Raw genomic sequence first — 25,814 nt, forward strand, 5'->3', positions numbered from 1 at the left:
CATCACAGATTGCTGGTCTATCACTCCCCACACACAGGATGAAATGACAGCCCAGCCCCGCTGATAGCAAAGCATCTCAGCCTGAGTAGGTGTTCCTTCTGGCTTAGCCTGGCTTTGATGTTATTATACCACAGCAGTGCAATATTCCGCTCTGAGATTCACTACCTGCTGCTGGGGTGATCTCTTAAAGCTCAGTATTTGTGAAGCTGAGAAAATGGAAGGCTGAAAAAATATGAAAACAGGAATGCTTGATCTGTTCCGTAACACATTTCTCCCGTCAAGCAAAAATTCTATTATTCAAGAGCAAATGTAGGACATGAGTGTTATCAAAACTCTGCTCAGCTGGAGAATTACATTTCACAAATGTAAAAATCAGAGGGAATTAAGAGTCTTTCTCCCTTTCTTTATTTGCCATTCAGCCAATGAGCAGTGAGTAATCAAAACTGTTTGCCCCTAAAACAGGATTATTTTGTCTCAGGCAGCTGGGATTTAGCTGCTGTCTGCTCTACCTCAGCACACAAACAACTGTGTTTACAAAGAAAAAAATGACTCATTGATGCATCAGAAGACATAAAAGAAGAAGGGCAGCGTATCTTGTGGTGTAACTTAGTCGTTTATTTTAATTCCACAAATTTTTCAAAAAAATTACAAAATACTCAAATGGAGAGAACACAGGACTCACAATTTTTCTTATTATTTCTACTTTTTGTTTACATTGTGTCATCCCATGGCGACTACTCATATATACAATAAGCTTCAAGATACCAGTATATATATAAATCTTAGCAGTCAGAATTTACATTCTGCTATTGCCGCTTTGAAACAAGAAGCTAAACCATTGACAACACTTAACATCAAAGGTTTTGGAGACACAAAAAGAGGGAGTAAAAGGCAAGGGAATCATCAGGAAACGAGGCAAAGGATGATGATGATGATGATGATGAGGAGTATGTCGTCAGAAGAGGGACAGGAATCAGTGGGAGATGGCAAGACAGAGTGACAGGGAGTGGTCAGGGCTTAAAAGACTTTTTTGGAGTTTTAAAAACAGGCCAAGAGTTTAATGTTTGCAACCATTTAAATGTAAATTATAGTGCTCTAAGAGAAGATATGATCACTTTTAAATGCAAGTACAGTTTCTTCATTTGGTTAAAAAAAGCCACAGTTTTCTAAATTTCATGACAGTTAAACAGTCTTAGTGCATGGAACAAATGCACAACTTATGTCATGGATTTAAAAACAAAAAATAAAAACAAAAAAACTTGGGCTCATGTGCACTGGTATGACAGGTCAACAGTACTTGTAACAGTCAGTGGCACACAAACACACCCCTCCTGTGGCCCAGGAGGTCGTGTGTATCCCTAAGGAACCAAGGCATATGGAAACATTGTGAGGATAACACACACACACACGCGCGCATGCACACGCGCACACACACACACTCACTCACTCACTCACTCATCAACCCTCTACCTACAGGTGGTCGCGTGTCGGCAGGCCCCCTCTAGTGTCACAGTGAACATTATTCCAGCCTAGCTGGAGCACGACTCAGTCAGACATGAGACCTGCAACAAACATGGATGACTGGACCAGGTGAAGAAAGGGGACACCACAACACAAACTAGCACCGACTCACAACCATTCACACATTTAAAACAATCCTGAAGTCCTGTCAGGCTCCTGTTATAGTGAACAATGTTAAAATTCAAGTCCCAATAATTTAAAAGAACTTGAAGTCATTTTTAATTTCTTCAGTTCTGCCAAATATGTTTCTGGTGTCCACATTTTTAAATTCATAATCAAAATCATTTTCTGTAAAAACAACAAAAAGTAATGAAGTGTTACTCCATGTTGTCGACTTAAATACTGATTTTAAACTAAAGGCTAAAACCAATTGAGTGGATCAAGGATCCTTTTTCAGTGCAAACTTTGTTTTTCTTTTGAAACGATGGCGTCAGTGTGCACTCTACAGAAGCCTCAGCGACGACTGTGTCACCTCTTCAAGTGTATCAAATCATGAACTCAACACGTTGAGTTTACACATTCTGACAACCTGCTGCGTGTCAAAGGTGTGTGGTGAATGGACGTGGTGGGTGTGACAGGTTTATGGTTTACATAGTGTGTGCGGGACTAAATCTAACACAGTGATGTCAGAGGAACGTCACAACTGAACCGCAACTCTCTCAGAAACTGCTCATATAATGCCATGGTGCTCCCCTCTGAAACAAGGGATAATGCTTCAAAACAATTATATTGGAGGTTGAAACGACTTGGTTTGGAGTCCACACCTAGTAATAATAATAATTATAATAATAATTATATGTTTATATATACTATTTACAGACTCAAAAACGCCATGCTGTAGCTTTTCTTAAAATTATGAAAAACCTCCAACAATGTATTAAAATAAATGTTGAATTTAAGATAGCACTTGTTATTTTTCAATAAACGGCCTGACCGGTCTTGTCTTTTTTTTTGTTGATAAGCACAGTGTCTTGTTCTAGCACCTACAAAAAAACGTCAGGGAAGCTTGTCATGCAGGAGTCTTGAGGACGTTGTCACTACTGGCTATATACCAAAGAAAGTCAATGTCTTGAAAAATAATAATTAAAAAAAAGTCCTTGACAAGAGCAAAAACCAAAATATCAGAAGAATTCTCAGACGATCCACTTGGCCTTTTCCGTTCTTCAAAACTGAATGTGTCCAGACGACCCCGGAGAGCCTCTGCAAGACCGCTCTGTAACAACTTCCTGTGTCCTGCACCTGTTAGTCGCCGCCTCCCTCGGCTGGTTACAGCTGCTTGTCGCTCTCCTTCTTCAGTCGGCTGAAACACAAACATCATCAAGTATTAATATTTGGAAAGTCAAAGGCACACGCGCTCAGTTTATGTAAATGGTTTTTCAGTGTAATCCCTGTTGCTTATCTGACCTGTAGTAGTCCTCCTGGCCAGGCAGCGGTCCTCCGTGCATGTGATGGTGACCGTGGAGCCACTGCTGCTCCATGGCCAGCCTCTGGAGCTCAGCTGACTGGGCATGCATGGCCTGCAGCTGGTGGGCTGCGGACATGGGCGGGGGCAGACCTCCTGGCAGTTCCCGTGGGTATGGAGTACCTGCAGGAGGCACAAACAAAAGATTTGATGAGAGGGGATCTGGCAATGCTCGGACTGATAGATTGGATAAGATATTATTGTTAATGAGAGTTGATGTTGGCCGAGAGCTCACCGAAGACTGGATGGCGCAGCATCTCGTGTTCATGTGGCGGCTGGCCGAGGAGCGGGTTGGGGATGGCGCCGGGCGGGTAAGGGAAGCGGGCCAGGTGAGGTCCAGCTGCCAGGGGATCTACTGCCAGCGGGTGGGCCCCGGAACCTGACGGACACACAAGACATTCACCACCACCTTCTGGGTGTCAGAGTCTTAGGTTCAAGGTACACTCATTTCAAGATGCATCACAGACATTGCATGCTACAGACATTAGTGATACACAGCTTAATATTATGTTACTCCTCTCAGAGTTGATCAAAGAGTGCAGGGACCACTTGAGACTTTTTTTTAATATTTATCTGCTCTACAGTGTCTGTTGGCTGAATCAGAAATTTAATGAAGATAAAACACGCAGTGCGTTACTGCAGAGAGATGATATGGTAAAAATTTAAACTAGACAATATGGAAGCAGAACAGCCATTAATTCAAAGGCCCTTTTGTTCACTCTTTACTGTGATGAGGGAAGTAGTATAACTGGATTCATTTACAGACATCTTGACTCAAATTACAGCACAATGATTGATGCCCTCTATTGTATATTAGAAAAGATACTTCATATAAACCTCCTCAAAATGTTTCATCTGCTTGAATCCCTCATTATACATGATTTAACCTGCTCATAAATAACCAGGGGCTTTCTTTTCATTATCATCTTCCTTCTTTTACTAAAACCCTTTTATCCAATCAAATATTCTTAAAATAAACTTCCTATAACATTGAACAACACAGCTGAAAACAACATCCTGTTAAGTGCAGATGCTTCTTAACTAGACTAAAGATTTGACACTGGTTACAAGGTTCTACACTTGGTCCTCAACTATTTAAAAAAAAATATATTAACAATTTACAAGTGGTTTGCATCTCTTTGTCCGCTCATCTTTGTGCTGATTTTAAAGATCTCCCTTTCCATTTCAAAATATAATATAGCTAACATAATTACATTATAATTCACAGTAGCATCAATATCACAATAAAATGTCAAGAAAATGAAGCTAAAACATTTATACATCTTTTTACAAAATCCAGTTGAAAAACTGTGTACAACCTGTCAGTGCACAAACACATGCTGAATATGTCTGAATATGTGTAATTTGGAATATTGACAAGTTTAAGATCGATTCATCCGTCTTCCCATTTATAAATTAAATTACAGCAGCATAAATGTTGCACAAATAAAAAGAAGACAGTGTCTATTATTGGAAATAGAACAAACTACTCTGATGAAATAGTTGCTCTCATAAAAGAAAAAAAAGAAAAAGAAAAAGAACAAAGCCATTTTGAAATATCGATTTAGCAAATAGTAACATTCTGGACAGCGTGACTGTGTTTGCCAATGTGGAGCAATAACTACATTTAGTTTCCTCCAAAATGGACGTAACATTATTAATAACTGGTCAAATGTATTCTACTTTCATATGTTGTGCAGTGTCACTTTAACAGTGGTGAAGAGGTGTTTATACAGGCAGGGCTTTCTTTTACCTTGGTGAAGGGGATCTTGCTGGTGGAGGTGGAGATGGGAGTGAATATGTGAGTGCTGGTGGTGGTGTGGCGTAACATTGAACATCTGTAGACGGGCAATGGGGTCATTGGCCACTGTGGCCATCCTCTCAGCATGGAGTCTCTCTGCAGCCAACCTCTCTGGGTAGCTCATTTCTGGCCGCAGCTGGGGCCCGGCGAGGGCCAACCGCTCACGCTCTAATGGGTTTAGGCCAGGATGGAAGGAGGCGAAAGGGTGAGGGCCGGCCATGGGGGGCAACGTGATTGCCCCATGCCGGGCAAAGTGCTCCATGGGGTTTGTAGAAGGGTGGAGTGTGTCCATCTCTGGAGGCTTAACCTCGAAACCAGGTTTCATCCTCTCTCTCAGCTCCCTCTCACGAATCTCCCTCTCGCGCATCTCCCGCTCTCGCAGCTCGCGCTCCCGCATGGCCGGGTCGGCGTTGTACAAGCTGGGCATGTGGTAGGCCAGCAGCGGGTCTGCAGGGTTGAGGGACACAAAGAAGGGGTGGTTTCGATTTGTGGGGGACATGACGTGAGGTCGGGCGTACTCGCTGAGGGTGCGCAGGGCAGGGGTATCGGGGCCAATGTATGGAGGCACAGCTGCAATTGTAGTGGGGGGGCCGTCGAAGGGTGGACGCATGTGGGCGGGGCCGGCCATCTGAGGTTCACCCATTCTGCCTTCATGAGAGGAACTGGAGGCTTTCTGTCAGGGGAAAACATCATGTTTTGTATTAGAGTTTTTTTTTGTTTTTTGTTTTTTAAATGCAACCACCGTCAAACAAAAGGGAGACAAAGCAAACCACTCACCGCAGCTCGCTCCGCTTCCTTTTCTCGTTCCCGCTCTCTTTCTCGCTCTTTTTCCCTCTCCCTTTCTCTCTCCTTCTCCTCCCTTGCTTTCTGTTCTGCTTCCCTCTTGGCTTTCTCCAGAGCTTCCTCTCGTTTCTTGGCCAGCTTAGATGAAGCCAGGGGAGTGAAGTAGAAATCTGTCCTAGCACACGAGTTGTAGCCCCGGTCCAGGTGCTTGTAGAACCTGAGGTCACGGTGGAGGGAAAAAAAAAAAAACCTTTAACACATTCAACATTTACTCAAAACAACTGAATAATGTTCCAGTTTCATAAATAGTTGTTACAGACAGACAAAACAGGCTAATGCCATTATTTTCATCTTGAATTCTGCATGTTGAATGGCAGGATAATGTCCCATTAGATGAAAAGACAGCTTGTGTTCGCTTACACTGGTCCATTATTCAAAAGCAAACAAACTCCCTTGGCATTCACTTTTGCTGCTACGCTGAGTATGTATTAAAATCCTCATTGCTATTCATTGGCAGTCTGAGAGCCACTTAAGCACAAGGCAACTACAGATACTCATATTCAGATGCCTCTGTTCACTTGCATCTCACTGTAATTAATCTCCCTGCTCTCCATCCCTGATAATTCCTCGCCATCAGCCACTCAGAGCTCAAGGCTAATTGTGGCCTTGGATGCTGGTTTTGCTGAGGACATTTGATTTGTTGCTTACATCAAAGCCTTAAAACCTGAAGGCAGGGACTCTTTTGTTGTTGGGTGTGTTTGAGAGCTAATCAGCATCCCCAGACAAGACAGTAAGCAGCTCAACAGATTACTGATAAATAACAGCTTGCACAGGTTCATGTTTTTCCTCTTTTAAGATAATGTTTGGGTCGAAATAGGTGTTTGTAGACATACCGTGCTGACTGGCTGGCATGGCTGGGTGTATTGACGACAGTAGGCTCTGGGGAGGGGCTTCTCTGCGGGGGTGGGGGGCTCTCTGGCTCTTCTGACTCATCCAAAGGCTCCTCTTTGATGTGCACTGGTGGCAGCACTGGACCCGGGCCGGCACAAGAGACTGAGGCAGGGAGTGGCATGGAGATGGAGGAGGATGGAGCAGAGGAAGATGGAGGCGGTAAGCCAGACATAGAGTTTGAGGATGACGATGAGGGAGGGCCGGTTGGAGGTAGAACTGTATTGAAGGGATGGGACGAAAATGACGGCTGCGGCGGCCCGTTCGGATGCGAGGCCGCTGCGGAGGGCGGCAGTGGAGGGGCTGGGGGAGGCTGGTGGCTGGCTGATGGTGGGAGGCTCTGGGACTGGGTGAGAACTGGAGGCTGGGCTGGGGGAGGCTGAAGCTGCTGCCCCTGAGGCATAAGCTGAAGAGGAGGTGGATGTGCTGATGGAGGATGGTGGGTGGATAAAGAGCTGAGGGGCTTGAGGGCAGGAGGTGGAGGCAGGTTTGAAGGCATCTGAGGAAATGGAGGTGCGGACACGTGGGGTGGGTGTTTGTGGGACTGTGGGTTGGGTATCTGAGGGATGGGTGTGGTTGGTGGGGGCTTGATATGAGGCATGGACAATGGGGCAGGGGGCAGGGGCTGCTCTCTGGGAGGCTGGCCTCCACTCTGAGCAGATGACTGGGACTGGGAAGGAGGCGTGTGCGGCCTCTGCTGTGATTGGCCAGAGATTGGCGGGGGTGGGACCTGAGACTGACCAACAGGGAAGCCCTGCGGGGGCATGGAGTGAGGGTGAGGCATGTGTGATGGGCCAGGCTGCAGTGGATGTGGCATGGGAGGCATGGGGCCGTGATGCGAGCTGGGTAATGACTGAGGTGGGACTGGGGGGCCAGGAGGCGGAGCCTGAGTCATCGGTGAATGTGGAGAAGGAAGCCTTTGAGGGTGGAGGGATGCTCCTGACGGGATAAGAGACATTGGGCTAGCCTGTGGCAGAGGCTGGGGAGGTAGAGAGGTGGAGGCCGCTGTCGGGGAGACTTGTGGGGGCAGTGAAGGGGCTGAGGTCGTAGGTGGAGGAGGTGCCGAGGAGGCTGCTGAGGTGCCTGGCTGACACTGGATGACTGGAGGGTGCTGGCTCTGCAGGAGCTGCTGCTGCTGGGCAGAGGAGTCTGAGTCGCTCTCATTGTCGCGGGGGCTGGGGATGCTCGGGGAGGAACTTCGGTTGTCCTGGTCAATGTCCTTAGGATCGCTACTAAGCTCCTCATTGATGCTGCGCCCGTCAGAGCTCTCGCCCTCTCCCTCCCCCTCCCCCTCGCACTCTGAGGGCGAGTCTGGCCGACTCAACTCCTACGGGACAGGGGGAGAGAGAGGGATGAGCATCATGATACCATGTGTATGCATTCCACTGAATCACATGAGGGGAAGTAAAACAAAGACCATAGACTCACTTGTGTCTTGGACTTTTTGGCACTGGCCCTCTCTGGCTCCTCTGTGTCTGACGCTCCCTTCTCTCGTTGCCGTTTGGCACTCTTCATGGGTGAAGGAGCTTCCTCTTTAATCTTCTGCGGAGCCAAAGCAGCAGAGCCATTAGAGCACATTTCACAGAGACATGTGCATAGAAAAACAAGGTTTCAGTGAGTCAGTGAGTCTGTGCTGTGTTTACCTTGCTTGGCTTCTTCATGGAGTCTGTCTTGCTGTCAGTACTGTCAGTACTTGCCGCGCTGGGCGAGGTACGTCCGCTGGAGCGCAAATCCTCATTGGTAGGCGAGGCTCGGCCATCGGGACTGGCTGTCTGCTTCTTACGACCACTACGTAGCGTTGACATCTAATGACAACAAACAGAGTCAACATAAATCATTGGCACTCTGTTTGATCTGGATAAAGGAAGTTAAAATGGAAATGTACCTCACTTTTAAAAAACTAAAATGTATGAAACAATACTCATCAACACTGTCCCTATACTACTTATCTAGAGATGATAAGGTTATTGCTTTGTAGTCTGGCTCTGCATTACACCTGGGATAACTCTGAGGCTGTGGTTCCTGAAGGTGAAAATAGAGAGATAGATGGCAAGCAGGAGTGTGTGCGCACCGAGCCTCGGTTCCGTCTGGTCCTCATGCTATGCTTCCCGCTGAGTCCATCCTCTTCCTCTTTGACAGGTTTGAACATAAATGGTGGCGGGTCCACAGGCTTCTCGATGGGGGGCAGCTCACCGTACTTCTTGAAGTGAATGCGGCAGTCTGTGCACAGCAAGATGTTCTCCCGGCCCCCGTGGTGCCAGTCCTTGGAGGCTGAGGAAAGCCATTTACAGTTGTGAAATAACACACTCTCACAGGCAGTGAGAAGTACAAACAGCACACAGAAAGGATCTCACAAGTACAAGGCTCAATATGGGGAATATTCCTAAGAAACTTTGTTACTAAGATAATTATTTTTTCATGGATAATTTAAAAAATACAAATAGTAACTTTAAGTAAATATACCTCTGCACTCTACTGCGTACTGTATTAAGGTCTGTATGGTTCACACTATAAAGCCAGAGTTATTAGCCACCCTTGTTGTTGTGATGGCAGTAACCTAAGTGTGATCAGATGGGAGCCTGGCACTGGGAGCCAGCTGTGTGGAAAGAGGGGAGGGATAATGAGGTGGAGAGAGTGAACGAGCTGTGGGCTCATGTCTGATTTGATCAAATTAGTCCTGACATCTTCTGATGCCCATCTGTCACACAGCGCTGCGTTGTGCAGGCTCACACTGATCCCAATCAGGACAGGAATAACCAAGCAAGTCCATATGACGGGTGTTGAGTGTCCGTAAAAGGAACACAGTGTCTTACTGGTAGTGAAACAGTGGCGGCAGGCGTAGCCCTTCAGCTCCTGTTCGCTGTCTTCACTGTCAAAGTCATCTTCACTGGCTGAGCTGAGGTCCACTGGAAAAGAGACAGAGAGAAAACACTTCACATACGTCGCTCTAACAGCAGAAGATATCAGGTGATGTCTCCCCCTTTTCCCCTCTGCTGCCATTCAAGGGGTCACAATATACGTACAAAACTCGCTGGAGGGGGGACGTGAGGGAGTGTTGACAGGAGTTGAAGCAGTTCGTGTCTTGATGCGGCGGAAGACGGGCTGGCGGCGGTGTCTGCGGTGGGCTCGACAACTGGCTGCCTCGGGGGTCTTCTTCCAATAGTAGTAGAAGGTAATTAGCTCTCCCTGAAAGAAAACACGAAACGAATGCTGTTAAAACGGGGAAATATATCACAAGAACACAAGCACATGCGTTTGTAATGAGGTGAAGGCACCACTTGACTTTAAAGAGGTTACTGAATTAACAGGATTAAAGGTCTATTTGTCCAAGTTGTTGAAAAATTGGAAAATTGTCACTGTGAAATATCTGCAGTTAGGCTGAAGAAAAAATGTGGAATATACACATTAGCAGTCAGCACAGTATTTCACAGTGAAAGGCCATGGAGTGGGGTCAGTCCACGCCAGGATTTGTAGTTGGCCGGGCATGTTTGTGCTGCGGCCCTGTCTGTCCCAGGATTAGGCGAGGAGGCTCACTGAATGCAGGGATATTAGGATCAGTACATTGGTGGCTGCCTGGGTGGCAGGAGCTTGAATGGGAACAAAAGAACATGTCAGGCAGAGCTTTGGCGCTACAAATAGGGAGTGAAATGGCTCCTCGCCCCTTCACTGGAAGAGTCAATTGAACTTTAATCAAACATTCGGAGGGGCGCGCTTGCCAGTGAGCGAGGCGGATAAATCCAGTGTACAAAAGGCCGCCAGGAAATCAATACCCAACTGAAACATTAACACATGCAATCATGGATCAGAGAGCACTTTGCTGAGGCAGCCTGTGCATATTAACTGCTGCTTTCCGGCCACACTCATAATACACAAGTCTTAAAAATTGGCGACAGGAGTCAGGGACAATTATGCTGTTTCCTGTGGGGCTTTGCCTTTTTTTTCCCCCCTCACCATGAACTCTCGCTTATTGGTGGTCCTCCACTAGCTCTATAACAAATTCATGAAGGTGTGGTGTGACTGTTGGGTGAACAGTAAGTCACCTGTAATCTTTAAAGCCCAGAGGGAGCCCATCTACTGTCTGAGGTCCGTTTAAACTGCTGTTCAACAAAGCTCCCAGGGTTTAATGGCTATTGATTGTTTTCCTACTGCGCTTCAGCTGAGAAATTTGACACAAATTAGTCAGTGCATTGCTCTCTAAAATGCATTAACAGCTTTTCAGCAACAGCTTAAAAACTTCTATCAAAAAAGGAACCAAAACAATGGCAGGAAAGGATTTGATGAAGTGGTGGCCAGTTTAAAACGGCTATAAAAAGCTTCTCTCTCAACTCTATTTCAACACTAACAGAAAATAACAGTAACAAAGGCAGCAATTTCAAAGTTTAATAGGCTGCTATTAATGCAAACATAAAGGTGGTTGCAGATTTGATTTCTTATTTCTTATCTCATGAAACACAAAACTACTTGAGGCGAGTTGGTTTCTCGCTGTTTGTTGTGAGAAAAATCAGGTCAGGGATTGTGCAGAGGTTGTTCCTGTATCGTTAGGCCGTGTGAGTATCTGACATTAAGGAACAAGTTCTCAATCACTGCTTTGATTGGCAGAAAGCGCTCGACTCAGTGGGACCAGGCCACTTTAATAAGATCTCCCTTCATGTGGCTCTTAGGGGAAATTCATATCTACCAGTGCCTGTAGGACTCCATCTTATCAGGCAAAGCAGTGCTGGGAACATTTACTGAGGGTATCTGAGCTCAATGAAACTTCTCAAATTTCAGGGTAAATTAAGGTGCTGCACTGTGTAATGGCAAAGCCACTGCTCCAGTGTTAAACAGTCCCATGCCCCGCAGCTTGTGCTAGTTGTCTGCAGATGAGCGCATGTGGAGTGGTGGCAGAGACTCCACATGCAGGTGATCAGCAGAGACAAATCAGTAGGACTCTTTAAAATAAAGATGGAAACATTTCCTTTTTACTTATGGAACATTTTACAGACCTTCAAATAACCCTGAAAACATTATTTTGTCCGTGCTCACAGCAAGAACAGAACAGCTAATGATTATTATATCAGCTAAAAGCTCTATTATGTTGCCATGTGTTTGTGCATCTATTTTAGGCAGTAATAGAACTTTCTAGTCATTTCCCATGTGCCTCCCTCTTCAGCCTGGCCGGCCAGTTGAGAAGGCAGGGCGCAGGTGCTAACTGAGGGAAGGCAGGCGTCCTGATGTGAAATCTAATTGAAATGTGCAGATCAAAAGTGTTGAGTGTTGCCGAGCGCTGGCTTTGCTCTGTGCCTAATGACTGTTCTCAGCAGTGCCTCTCTGCCTCCTCGCTGCAGGCTGACAACTACACGGCCTCAACAACAGCTTGGCAGACACAGGGAAAGGTCACCCTGCCTCTCCATCACTTACACTGTGTCAAGTACCATTACATTAGGCAGGGGCCAATGAAAACATTAACTTGGGCTTTTGAATGGGTATTAACAGGTGCACCGATGAGCTGGTACAGCCGGATGTAAACGGAGAGAGGAAAACAAAAGCAGCAGCTTGACAAATTTAGAGTAAATTTGTTGAGTTGGAAAGTTATTTCTTGTGAGAAAACAAGAAAAAACTGGGTCCTTATTCAAAACTGAATACAAAAAAGAAAAGCTCCTTTAGAGCTCACAAACCCAATTCTGAATGGGGTCACATTGACAAAGGAAAGACTGATGTGAGAAATCACAGGCAAGGGCTTTAAATGTGGAGAGGAGTTATATATGATGTCTGTGAGTGAAGTGCAGTCGAAGATGAACATGGCATTCCAGTGGTTGAGGGAGGCTTTGAGCTGTAAATTAGTGTCAAAGGGAGACTGACAGATTACCTCTCTGAACGTGCCCGCGTGTCAAATTTGGTTCCTCTGAAGCCACATACGTCCAATCGCTCACACTGACTGTGTACGTTTCACCATATGCCTACAGCAACACTTTAACTTTCATTACCTTCCGTTTCTCCTCCTTCATTGCGTGTTTAGCCAGCGAGTTTGTGTGCACCTTACTGAGGCTTCCAAGTAAAGTTGCCATTTCCTCATAAAATGAAGACGACAGTAAACCAGAAACAATTCCATGACCTGCATCCAAAAACAGCTCACCTGCTGTATCCGGTTAAAAAAAAAAAAAAAAAGTCACGGAAATACTCGAGACAGAAGTCTAGATTGGCCCTGGCCTCTGCACCATAATTTTCCCCAGTCCACTAAATCACTGCAGAGCGGTACAGAGTGTGCTGCCGCTCCGCAGAACATGAGATAGTGACAACATAAGCTCAGTATTATAAGGCGTTTTAGACTGCTTCCATCTGCAGGAGCTTTCTGGCTGGTGGATTATCCGACAAGGAAAGGGCTTACCCTCCTATCACGACACTCAGGGCTTCCACTCCAGTTATTGCCACTTAAAATGGTCGTCTACATACAAGTATCTACGTGTGAAATGGATTCAATGTTTCCTTTACGTTCAACCATGTCTGAGAGACATGGCAAGAGTTTCATCCATCGTCTAAGTATTTTTCTCTCCTTCAGTTATTGTGACTGATGAATTACTTTAAAAACAATCTGTAATAGCCGAAACATTGTAGAATACTTGTAATTATATTCAAGCATACGTCCTTACTAAGGGCCAAGAACATAGAAGTCTTATATATATATATATACACACACATTTAGAACAACACATACATTTTCTTATATTTCACACTATTTTGACCTTATCCAAATAAATTGATATTTGTGGGAGGGCAAGTGGGTTTAAAAACACAAATCAACAGGTGAAGGAGGAAAACATTTTTTACAAGTGCTATGACTCATAGAGATCACATCTGATGTGATCATATTCAGTTTTATACTCAGTTGCTGTGTTTTAAGCTTATCTCCCTGCCTGTAAGATTGAGACTTAATAAGGTTAACCATGAAACCCCTGTAGACCACAGTATAATTGCGGGTGGGAGTGCAGAATCCTCTACTGGGCTCGGTGGTCCTGTGTGCGCAAGCAGGGCTGAGGGCGAGGGCTAAACTCATGTATTTACACCCTCATCCCCTCTCAGGCCCAGGCCTGAACAGATGGTTTCTGTTTTTCCTGGCAGATTTGTGACAGAGCCACAAAAGGCCCCTGCTTTGACATGAAGCCAAACGGTTAAGGCCGTTACTGGCAAGAGCAGGGGAAGGAGGAGAGAACAGGGGAGAACTGAGGAGGGGGAGGGAGGGCTGAGTGTGGAGGAGAGCCGAGAGGGAGGAATAAAGAGCTAGCAGAGGATAACAATGGACAATCAACCTCGAATCCAACCACAACCCTTCCTAAAAATCTCTCCACAAATAAAAATCTCAGCTAAAAATGTAAGGCAGTTCAGCCGCAGCCGGGGGAGCAGAGAGCGCAGGGAGCATGTGATTTCTGGGCTCTGGTGGCTGATAGTGAGTTGTGTAAACATCCATTAGTGCAGCATGAACCTGTGCTCCTCCTGCTTCCTCCACAGTCTGCAGCCGGAGGAGGGAGGATTGCTTCCTGATTCATTTCAGTGAGGTGAAGGGGAATGTATTTCTCTGAGCTAAATCAAACCAGGGTTTAATTATGTATGTGCTCGACCCCTGGACTTGGTATTCTTCATCGCCCATGACAGGTTGTACAGTGTATCGTTTCGGTGAGTGGTGCTTGACTTTTCTATCATCCTCACGCTGGCTGTAACTGTAGGAGGTAACATTGTAAACGCTTATGTAGTTGAGCGGGCCAGAAGCGTACTTGTTATGCCTACAGGGCCATGTAACATGTTGTGGAGAGAAAAAGTGCATGTGCATTAACTTAAGTATTTATAATCTTTAAAGGAAACAGATGACATGAAAATTATGCTCTAAAACTATGAACTTGTACATAGTATTGCACATAATATGACGCAACGGATGGTTTTGGATTTATGAACAAATTCCTTATTAATTAATTAAAACATCAACTAGACATTCATAAAATGTTTGCTTAAATAGATACAAAAACACACCTGTAATCTGACTAGGCACCCGGTGAATAACAGGTGAGAAGCCATTTTCTGAAATTTAAATGATCAAATTTTAGACTAAAATAGTAGTGGTGTCCTCATGAAATTGCTTCAAGGTCTAAAAGTTACAGCTACATTTTTTCTGAATTGGTATAAAAAAAAAAAAAAATTCAAAAAAAATAAAATAAATAAAAAAAATCAAAAAAAAAAAAAAAAAAAATCCCCTCCCCCCCCAAAAAAATCCTATTTCGTGAAATAAAATCCAGAGGTCAAATAATCAAGGTATCAGCCACATGTATGTAGTGGATTCAAAAATAGACCTACAGCACAGTGATGCCTTTAAGCCCAGCGGCAGACGATGGAAACTGAATAGTGAAAGGACCTTGGCTGGTGGAGCAGAGTGAATGTGAAAGGCGGTTAAATAGACAGCCATTCCCTGCTGCGTGGAGCCTTTCTGCTGGAGAATGACTGAATAAGCTCTGCTTTCACAGGTCAGGGATGCACATGCTGAAGAATCAGCACTTGTGTTTTTCCTGCTGTAAGCGCTTTTGCCAATGAAAGCAGATTGGATGGCAACAGTGCCTTTCTGCTGGAGGGTCGATTCTGCGTGTTCTGCTGATAAACTAGTCCCAAAAAACCACAACATGAAGCTTACCAAAGAACTCAATTACACAGGGAGCTCTGGCTCTCTGAGCTCCATCTATTAGGCTGAAAAAAGATTTTGCCTACACTCAGCCTGCGCTAAATTGCCTGTGGTCTGCTAAAAGAACATCAATACATGCGGGTTGAGCTTCCATCAGCCGACAGTGATTTCACTGACTAAACAAGTTATATCATTTACCAAACACGGAAGCTGTTCTGTCACACCACTGACAGCTGTTGCCAACTGGACCAGGCCCCTGTAGCTGGTTTAATTAGTGTTTGAACCAAAGTATTTATAATTACACTCATCCCCAAGGTTCTGGCTGCTTAGCTAAGGACATGGCAATGAATTCAACTTGACGTTTGTACAGATTGTACCAGGGCAAACATCTGCTGTGAGGTTGTGTTGAGAACACTGTTCTCCTGTTGGCCATCCTGTAAATGACAGGGCCTGGGGGGCTGAGCGCTCTCTTTTCTCTGAGAGAAAAAGATGCTGCAAGAAGCGCTCAGCACATCACCTCCTGGTTGATCCGAGTGCCGACACAGTGAAGGCAGCTCCGGCTCAGGTCACCTGTACGGTATGTCCTGAAAATTACAACATGCTCTTCAGTCACTGGGACTTTTGTACCTGTACTGTCACCTAACACGATCAACAGCTTACAATAATACAACCTTATTACAATAAACAATGAACAGGACTTTATGAAAATTGTAGTTCTATTTTCAAATTATTGCTGCTACTTGCCCAGTTGGAATCTTGCTGTTTTCCATCTGAGGACACTTGTTTGACTTGTGACATTAACACAAAGCAAATACATACTGTGGGTTCACCCGTGCTAGCTCTTCTAACACTCTGCCACTGCACCTGTCTGTCTTTTCCCTCTCTATGCCAAAACAAAACAGGATCCAGCAGCATAAAAACATCTCCATGCATCAGTTCAATGTTTTATTCTTGTTTTCCTGCCCCGCAACTTTACACAGCTTGAAGCTGATGTTTTGCTGTGCAAGTATCAGCTGAGTGTAATACTAAAATATAAATAAACTTGTTTTACGTTTTTGCATCCAATGATTTTACAGAATGTCAATAAAACAGAATGAGACAACTATGTCAGTGCTAATTTTGTGCTAAGATATACAGTATGTGCTTAAATATTTAAAAGTGAGGTAAAGCCGTGTGGCCACAAGAGGATAAAAACATGCAGAAATGATAAACATACACACAGACTCCAGGCTTTTGTACTATGCTTGTATAGTTTTACATTGCTATGTTGGGTTTATTAGATTACGGTTGCCGTGAGTTATATTGTGAAGCATTTTTTATGATCTATTAATACATAACACACTGATATGGGAGTATAAAGTAAATAAATGACTTGTATTTTCATGCAATTTATAATCTCCCTCACACAAGCCGTGCTGAATACAATTTTAGGCATGAGTTGATTTTGCAGTAATGTTTTTTACTCGTGATGCATATTTTACTTTGTGCCTTCAGCACAGTGAAAAGAAACTGGTATCTGAACACTGAAAATAACCTTGTCCCCAAAACAGTTAAATTTCAGGAATGTTAATATGTTCTTATTTCCACATTAATATCTTAACAACATTTAATTTGCAAGTTAACTGCAGCACCTATTTCCACAAATGAAATAGTCTGTGCTTCATTCTGAATGAAAATAAGCCAAAATTTAAGCATTTCAATTTGATCTCATTTTCAACTGTCAATTTCCCTGCTCAGCTGCACAGCAAACAGAGCTGTGGCTGATACAAATCAGTTCAGCAAATACGGTCTGTTGATATCCACTAAAACCACATTTTTATGAAAACCTCTCTGGTGAAAATATCAGGCAGAGTTATCTGTGATCTGCCATTTCAGCATATTTAGTTGTTTAAACACTGGGAACAGTAAGCTCAGGTTCTATGACGTCCTCTCTGGGCTGAAGGAAATGGTGGCAGCAAAGCCAGTTGCAGACGGTCAGACGACACACCCACTTCCCCCTCTGGGCCTTTATGTGACTTTATATAAAGCATTCCTGAGTGCTAGTCAGGCCTGGTGTGTTTACACAGCGCTGGGTGCTTACCCTTGGCACTGGCTGTTCGAGCCGTGCTGGCGCTTCGGGGGCAGTTCAGCTAATAGGGGCTAGTGGGAGGAACAGAGAGGGGCAGACACACTGTGTACTGCACCTCTGGTTATAAGCCCAAAGGCTTTATGCTCTGCACTCTGGCTCAACAACAGTGGTCCGGCCAGGACTCAGGGCAGGAACACTGGCATTTCTGTAACATGCTTCCTTTTTCGAAGGCTTGGCATGCGAGTGGAGTCACAGAAATATGCGTCTGTGACTGGAAATAATGGGAAAATTTCTGTCGTTTACCAGACCTAAAATATCTTCAGATATTGTTGAGCTCATGTTCCAGAGACAGGATTTGGGAAAGAGCAGGTAGAAAATAAACGGAGATTTCTTGGGGTATTGACAAGCTCTCGAACAGTCTTACAACAAAAAAAAAGCAAGTTCCATCATAAGCAGAGTTTTTTTTTTCCCCCTGGTGCGACAATCCAGGCTTTTCAGTGTCTATATTGAGCTAACGCCCCACCTTACCCCTTCTCCTCCGATCTCTGCTACGCTCCCCTTGCTCTTCCAGTCATTTTCTCCTCTTTTCATATGTTTAAAGGGCAGTTTATTTTCCATTTGCAGGGGGAAAATTAATCTTTCTCTGCTCTGTGGTGGTGTCAGGCCGAGATCCTGGAGGAGGTCTATTACCTCTCCTGCCAAGTAGACTCCCCCTCCAGGTTGAATTGCATTAATACCTCCTTTATAGCCAATCAACTGGACTAGTCATATATTTCAAAACCAGTAAAAATAATTGGAGAAACCTCTATGAGGAAACTGTATTCACACACTTTAATCTCTTATTCAAGAGGCTGAGATTGGTTTTGAGGAATAAAAATGTAGCACAAAGGAGGTGACACTAAAGAGTTCTGGAGTAAAAATATTACATGATATGTAGGGCTGTTTGAGAAACAGGGCTGACATATCCTCAGCTCACAGCAGACAAGGAAATGAAGCGGGTGAGGAGTATGACAAACACCTTTGATTTTCCTTTGATGTCTGTGTCAGCACTGTATCGGCACACTTCCAGCAGGAGCAGCCTCACAGAAACAGCTACGTCTGCACTGTTTTATGAATCAAAATGCATATCTAAGAATAAATTAATAGCTAAGTCAAAGGTGTGGAGGACTTGAAAGAGACATGTACATGTACAACATGTTCCCTTTATTGCCAATTATAGTCAAATATGTCTCTTATTAGTCTTTCCTGTGCAGTTATATGAGACAAAGATTATAGTAAAATGTATGTATGTATGTCATCTTAAAGAAGAACAACGCAAAGTGTATGTGTTGGCGATATTTTGTTTCAACATAATAATTAAATTCAACAGGGTTAACTGTTGTTAATCATTGCTAGGCCTAGATTTGACCCATTTGTACCATGAAACAGGTCACACAGTTGTTGAATGATGATTAACACATTGACGCATGCGCACAATCACGCTTGCACACAGAGGAGGGAAACTCTGACAAGGGGAACATCAGCCTCAGCTCGAGTACATAAATAACATAATTACAAGACTTCCTTAAAGCATGACAGATATTAAATCACTTTGTGTCCTTCAATCAAAAGCTTTGTGACTGACCTACAAACCTTGAAACGACCAAAAAAAAAAAAAAAACCCCAAACAATTATATTGCACGAACAACAACAACAAATACTAGGCACAATAATGTGTGCTGCAAATGTAAACAAAAGAATTAAACCTGCGCCAAAATTCAAAGCTCTGATTTACAACCTGCTTTCACTTAAAACGGACGCAAGGACTCAAGCTTGACGATAACAAAATTATTAATATAATATAATATTTTCTCATGGGGTGACATCAGCAATGTTAACAAACAACGGAGCCTATAAACTCAAACTCTTTAAGTATGTGAATTTAAATAATCTAAACTAAATATGGACTGGGCCTGAGTCCTGAGTGCTGTGATCCCAGTTATAGCGTCTGTCTGTAGAATTCAACTGATATACTAAACATAATTCTGTTTTCAGTTCGAGCCTTCATGTTTATTGTTAAAAGGCTCAGACTGTAACCTGCTTTTTAATCCATTTAAATCCACTCTGCTGCACTTTACAGTTAACTACTCAAAGTTGGTGAAAATGTAAAAATAAATAAATAAATAAATAAATAAATAAAATCTGAAGAACCACTACAACAGGAGACAAAACATGCTGCTACTCAGACCTGAGACGTGCTATAAACACAGTGGCTCGCATCACATCTGCACAACTTGTTTACTACTCGCGAACAGAGGGAGCTAATTAATGTTCAGTGTGTCACTTGTTAAGTTTCAGTGGCTGACTGCAAAGTACATTTAGCCTTTTCTCTTCTCAGGTATAACACATGTTGTTGTTTTTTTTCCCAGACAGCCTGAAGAGAGATCTGATAATACTGCAGCACAGTTGTTGGCAGGCTGCACTTACTCCTTATCAATAAGGCCTCTGGTTAAAAAACAAGTCAGCCTCAAAATATCACACTGAAAAGGTTGTGTAAAACTGCTTGAATGCTCCATTAGCAAACTACATGCACCTTCTTTTACATGTTTCAGTACTATTAAAACACACACACACACACACACGCAGAGAGAGAGAGAGAGAGAGAAAAAAAGTTTAAGAATATAGAGAGAAATAAATCTTACCGTTTCTTTGTTGGGCAGCAGTTCTTTCCGGATCCTGAAGAAGTTTTTGCCAAACTGTCTCAACCCTTTAATGAAGCGCTTCTGCAATTTTTCACAGAGGAAGAGAGAGAGAGAGAGAGAGAGAGAGAGAGAAGACGAGAGAGAGAGAAAGAAAAAGACCAGTTAGTATCTGTGAAGTCAGCTAAACTGCTAACGCTCAAAGTTACTGGCTAACACCACTACAAAAAACATTGTTTTCATTTCACTACTCTGTGGTTGGAGAGGTTTGGTGTGTGTCTAGAAACCTCTGTAGCTGTTTAAACTGCGGAGCAAACACAGCCATGTCAGGGCAAAACCAGAGAGGAAATGACAAGTAAGGTAGAGAGAGACGCTGAGATTAAGCTCGTCTTTTCATATGGAGACAAATACAGTTAGACTAATAAAATACATTAATAGGTATTTAAAAAAAATAAACAGTAGACCCAGGGATGAACACACTGTTAATCTCACAAGTGAAAAGTTCAAAGTCAAAAGCTGAACTCGAGAGTTTAAAAGCAAGAAAATGCCTTATGGTGTATGGTGGACAGTTTCTATTTCTGTCTGTATATTTTAGCAATTTTAAAAGCATGGAAAACATGTCAAAATGTAAAACTGACAAATATGCTCTGACAAGAGGGAAAGGATATGAACAGCACGATGAAACAAATTGCAACTTCATAACATCGGATCTAATCAGAAATGAAAGCTAAGTCTGAACATACCACCTTAACAAGCACAAAAACAACATCGAAATGAATAACGACCAAAAAGCTGAACTACCTAAATATATTTCTTTTCCTTTAAGAGCCACAGGCTGCGAGCCATAAAAAGCGGAGGCTGAAAACATTCATAACCAGCGAAGCAGACAACCAACAGATTTACTTTCTTGTTCCAGAGGCGAGCCCCGTTCCTCAGTGATCTCAGCCAACCGTTTCCACCAAGTAACTCCAGCAAAAAGCAGGGAAAAGTCCTCAGGGAGCGCAGCACAAATCTCTACGCCCAGCCACAGGTAAAGGAAAAATTAGGGGGCAAATCCACAATGTCTCCGACGGTACATTGCTTTTTTTTTTATCCTTTTTTTCCTTTTTTTTACAAGCAAGAAATAGCTTGTCACTCTCTGCTCTTCCACTACAAAGGGGAAGGCTTTACATGTGATCTTTCTGCAAGAGAGCCTCTGGTTCGCAGCAGGCTGGAAAACCCGGAGTGGAGTCCTGTGCTTCATGATAGTGTTAGGCACACCGCTCATTTCAGCCTGTTCTCAATCCTATAGCACGCTGCACAAGCAGGCTTCATGTCTCTACCCGCACACAGCCGCTGCACATTATTAAAACCAAACCAAAGCTGTCTATTTCCCTAAGAGGAAACTACAGTAGTCCTTTAAATTCATTCAGAGCTTGGGCTGAGCACGCACACAGAGGCACAAACTCAACTAGCTGCCAGCCTGAGAAGGGAGGCAGGCTGATACAGTTTGTGTTGAGAAAGGTCTTGGACATGGTGGAAGGAGACAAGTGAGAAGGAAAACCAGACATGGAGCCTCTCCTGTTTGTCAGGACTTCATTTTCCATGCCATGTACACTACATTATGTAACCACAGACTGTTTACATACCCAGCTTTGGTGGGGAACAAAGGCCAAATTTACAGAAGTTACACAGCCGGCTGCAAAACACAACTGTCTTTTGAAGGGGAAAAAAACAGGCAAGAAAGAGAGGTCTATCTCAGCAACAGGAAGAAATGACTATATTTATCTCAATTATGCAAACAAACTCAATAATCTCAAGTTTTAGAGTTTTCATGTGTAATTGTAAGGATCAAAGTGGACAAGTATAAGTCTAAGTTAAACCAGACTAAATAATCAAACATGAGAGACCTGATGTAAAAGAGATGACAGCTGAATAAAGAGGCCTGTCCTATCAGTGCCATGAGACAGCAGTTAATTTACATTAATCAGGCTGAAGGTGTAGCGGTTGATTAACCAGTAGATGGAGCCGTCTCCAACACAAGTGCTCCCACACATGTGACACCCATCTCCAGCATCTCGAGGGGTTAAGAGCAGATTTACCATTTGGACTGTGAAACTTGCATAGAGCTGCGTATAACAGGTGGAACGTCACTGCAGAGATTCAGAGGAGCAGCATTACAAGGCTTGTTTGACAGGCGAGGACAAAACTGGGCTAATATTCAAGAGAAATATTAGCTTCAAAAATCTAGTGTGGGTGCAAAAATATTTTAATTAACCTGAAGCAGAGTCAGTCCTGAGAAAGAGTTGGATTAAATTTCCATGATGTGTTTAGTGCCTCTTTAGCAGCTGTAAAGTCAAAGTGCTGCATATTCACCTAAGCTTGTAGAGCTGCTATGACAGAAATCAATTAGACCTGCCCACGCAGCCTGTGTGCCTGTCCTAATTATGTCACCTTCATTATGTTCCCCAACTGTACTATTTACTCAGTCTGTCCGTCCGTCTCCACAGAGGAGCTGTGTGCATGCCCCCCCCCCTTCTGTTTTCTTTCTCTCGCTGGCTCCCTCCTCCCTTCTCTACATGTCGGCTCCAGTTTAAGGCTCCATTTCAGCTGCCTGGGCTCACTGCTCTCCAGCCCAGCTAATAAATCATCCGCCAATCTGCTCCCTGAATCGCTCTGCCCCTGCTCCGATTGCTCCAGCCCTCCGTTGCTAGGCGACACAGCGACGGAGGAGGGGCTGAGAGAGCCAGAAGCTCTACCAAATGGCCATCCGCTGTGCAGAAACAACAGGCTTCTCTCTCTCTGAGTTGAGAGCTGGCGCTTTTCACCCGCCCCAAGTTTCCCCTCACAGCCTAACAGTGCACTATTGTGAGGCTGGAGAGGAGACGTATAAAAGGAGGAGGAGAATGAGAAAAAATGATTCAATAGGGCATTGTTGTGTGTGCGCACTTCCTGCTTGAGAGTTGATTGTTGGGAGTTGTAAAACTGGTTAAGATAATGCGGACATATGCACAAAGATGGTATCATGATGACAAACAGAGCACAGGCTCACGCATGGAACATAATTCCTGCTAAATGTCATTCCATGACAACACTGACACAAGGCCGTCCAACAGCAAACAAAGCCACTTTCACTCAATATGGAGTCATTATACTTGACTCGTTGTTAAAAGCTGACCTTTCAAAGCCTGCTGTGTATAAACCCAGAGGGCTGAGGACAATCGGTCCGCGAGCCAAAACCAATGGGAGAAAACACTGCTGTCTGTTATGAAATATCAGCTCGTAATCAGTTTGGCCACAGTGTGCAGAGAGGAAATCACAACATGCTTTAAGAGGAGAAAGGGAGACCGCATGGACAGATGTTAGACTTGCCACATCCTCTTTGCACTGACACCATACATACAGATAAATCTATGCTTAGATGTACTAAAAAATATGCAGATGTGTAAGAAGAGATTTTCCTCTATTGCAAACCCTTCTTTAAAAAGATTTTTTGCTGTTGTAACTTTACTCTGACAGACCAAAAGGCCTGTTTTTATATTTACACAGTAATAAACATGAAGATATAAATAATAAATATGAAGACGTGTTACTTTGGCAAGCAGAGTAACATCCTCTGCTTCCCTTGGCTTGTATGGACACAAAAGGTGACAGGAAATTCCAGCACACACCCATCCTGCCTGCTATTTAGTTGCTAAACAACCCTAAAAAGCATTGCTGGCAATGTACCATAAAAGTGATAAAATGTACTGTTGACACGAAAACTTCAGTGTAGCAAACAGAGCTCCCTCTGCAGATGAGAACCACTTAAGTAAGGAACCTCATCTAACTTTAAATCAATTGACAACCTGCAGCAGGGGATATAGGGCCACATGTTTGTTTTTTTTTCATTCGCCTTGTGGTGTTTTTGCTTGGGCAGTGTTGTTTAGGGTGGTAGGCTTGTGTTCTACCACTGGGGGGCCGCTACCTTCCCACCCCCTCCCTCCCCTCCCGTCACAGTGCTGTCGGCGGCCTGCTCCAGTCATCCATCAGCTGAAGACACAGCCGGAGATAAGCCGCAGCCCGGTGCAGCTGGCTGAGGAATAGACCTCCCGCTCCACAGCAGTCATAGATCAGCCTCTCTGTCTCTGACATGGCGACACACAGCACGACTGCTGCTGCTGCTGCTGCTGCTTTTGATTGTTTATATGGCACCTCCTGTTGGCCAATGCATTATTAGCACCACTTATTTACAGCAGAGACAATTTCATTATATCAAGTTTTGCCAGAGGAGGAATCATTAAATGACCTTCACCAAGGCTGCAGGTAGGGCAGGTGCAAAGGAATTCATCTCATGATATTACACCTGCCTTACTTTGGAAAATACTGATATATGATGCATCTTAATAAATAACGTTTAGAATAAAAATGAAATAATATGGAGGAATATGATGAGATTTCCGATGATACCTGTATACATTATAATAACAGAGCACATTTCACAACTAAAACTGGAACAATAACTGACTAAAGCTGCAGTCTTAGACACAACACTGCAGCAACAGCATTGTCTGTACAGCTAGTTTTTGCAATGCTGTATGATCCCGTCATGAATATTGACAAAACTGGATTTGCCACTTTAAGAATTCTACAGTGTCTGAGCCACAACTTTATTTTATAGCGTGAAACACCTGCAAACGCTTTGATCGAAAACATCCGTACTCGCCCAGAAATTGTCAGCAGTGGCCAGTTACAACACAAGATCCGCTCACCAAACCGGCTCATTTAGTTACAAGCTGTAACAGGATTTTTCTGATCTGAAAAGCAGAAGTCGTTCCCATTGTTGATAATCATATCCTGTCAGCTAATTGTGGTTTCAAGCTTTATAATAAGTAGTCATTTAGATAGGAGAACTACTCAGTGTTGCAATGTTTATTGCTATTTCGCAACACAGCCTCGGTGGAGGAGCATTTAACAGCAACAAAAAGAAGCAATCTGTGTGTTTTTCACTAAGTGCTTTCTGTTCCTGGTTTTAAAAGAGTTTATTTTTGCCATGAAGACTATTGCACATTGAAAAGGATGGGAGGAGAGTTCTGTGTGGGCAGTAAGCATTGATTTGGCTTCTGATAAAACACACACATAAAGAAGTGGTGTAGTGAGACTGCCTCTCTCAGCTAAGACTTAAGAGAAAACAGAGGTCTGTTCCATGTTTCACCGTCTGAAACGGTTTCACACACCCATAATAATAGATCACATTTTTTTCTTTTCTTGGTGGTTAAATCAACCACTCCTTAACTCTCAACAGCCTGCTGACTGCACAACAACTGCAAGGACGTTAGACTGTGCTGCTGAAATATTCATACTTTTAGATTTCATTTGTCTGTCTTTGTTGTAATCTGACTGATGAATGAAACGTTTGAGTGATGCTCACATCCATGTGATGGATTTTCAATTTCTGAAAGTTGTACTAATAATCTCACAGTGAAAGACTGTTCGGCGGTGGACTGTCACAAATCTGTCTGGAGTTTTCTGAGCCTGACAGAGGACAATAAACATAAAACAAACACTCTGCTTTGCAGCACTGTCAGTTCCTCCACAGCTGTAATGAAACTGCTCACAAATGATCATGGCAGTGGTCTTATCTTTCTGTGGGGGGTGTGCGGGGTGTTATAAATATTTCTCTAGAGTTATAGAGTTGAGACGAGGTCCAGGATTATGTGCTATGTGGCTGCAGCTGCAGGCAGAGGGAGGAGAGGTGTGGTGTGGTGGTGGGGGGTGGGGGGGTGGGCAAGCAGAAGTCAAAGTGGGAGGGGAGGGTGACAACGTGGACCTGCAGACAGGCTGATTCTGTCATTTCAGTAGCCCCCGCTGTCACTTTTATTCACATCTCTAAAAGAACGGAGGGGTGGGTTGAAAAAAGAGCAGGCAGGAATAATGAAGCTAGTCCTGGAGGG

General features: G+C 43.8%; 1 protein-coding gene across 7 annotated transcripts in view; it reads right to left on the bottom strand.

Annotated features, from left to right (window-relative positions):
• Window positions 1–594: 594 nt before the first annotated feature.
• Window positions 595–25,814, bottom strand: part of rere (arginine-glutamic acid dipeptide repeats) — a 103,621-nt gene continuing 78,401 nt past the window's right edge. For 3 of the 7 annotated variants that reach the window (XM_022741494.1, XM_022741493.1, XM_022741498.1), the window contains 12 exons: window positions 19,906–19,986; window positions 9,539–9,701; window positions 9,329–9,421; window positions 8,587–8,786; window positions 8,159–8,320; window positions 7,944–8,057; window positions 6,461–7,842; window positions 5,562–5,784; window positions 4,737–5,457; window positions 3,219–3,395; window positions 2,926–3,106; window positions 595–2,821 (listed from right to left, as the gene is read on the bottom strand). In XM_022741494.1, the coding sequence (XP_022597215.1) occupies window positions 2,788–2,821; window positions 2,926–3,106; window positions 3,219–3,395; window positions 4,737–5,457; window positions 5,562–5,784; window positions 6,461–7,842; window positions 7,944–8,057; window positions 8,159–8,320; window positions 8,587–8,786; window positions 9,329–9,421; window positions 9,539–9,701; window positions 19,906–19,986 (3,531 nt within the window). In that variant the 3' untranslated portion in view covers window positions 595–2,787. The remainder of the gene's footprint in view (window positions 2,822–2,925; window positions 3,107–3,218; window positions 3,396–4,736; window positions 5,458–5,561; window positions 5,785–6,460; window positions 7,843–7,943; window positions 8,058–8,158; window positions 8,321–8,586; window positions 8,787–9,328; window positions 9,422–9,538; window positions 9,702–19,905; window positions 19,987–25,814) is intronic. The other 4 variants (XM_022741497.1, XM_022741499.1, XM_022741496.1 and 1 more) reach the window with 3 other exon arrangements.

Source organism: Seriola dumerili, unplaced genomic scaffold (genome assembly GCF_002260705.1).
Source record: "Seriola dumerili isolate Sdu_G_001 unplaced genomic scaffold, Sdu_1.0 BDQW01000056.1, whole genome shotgun sequence".
Taxonomy (NCBI): domain Eukaryota; kingdom Metazoa; phylum Chordata; class Actinopteri; order Carangiformes; family Carangidae; genus Seriola; species Seriola dumerili.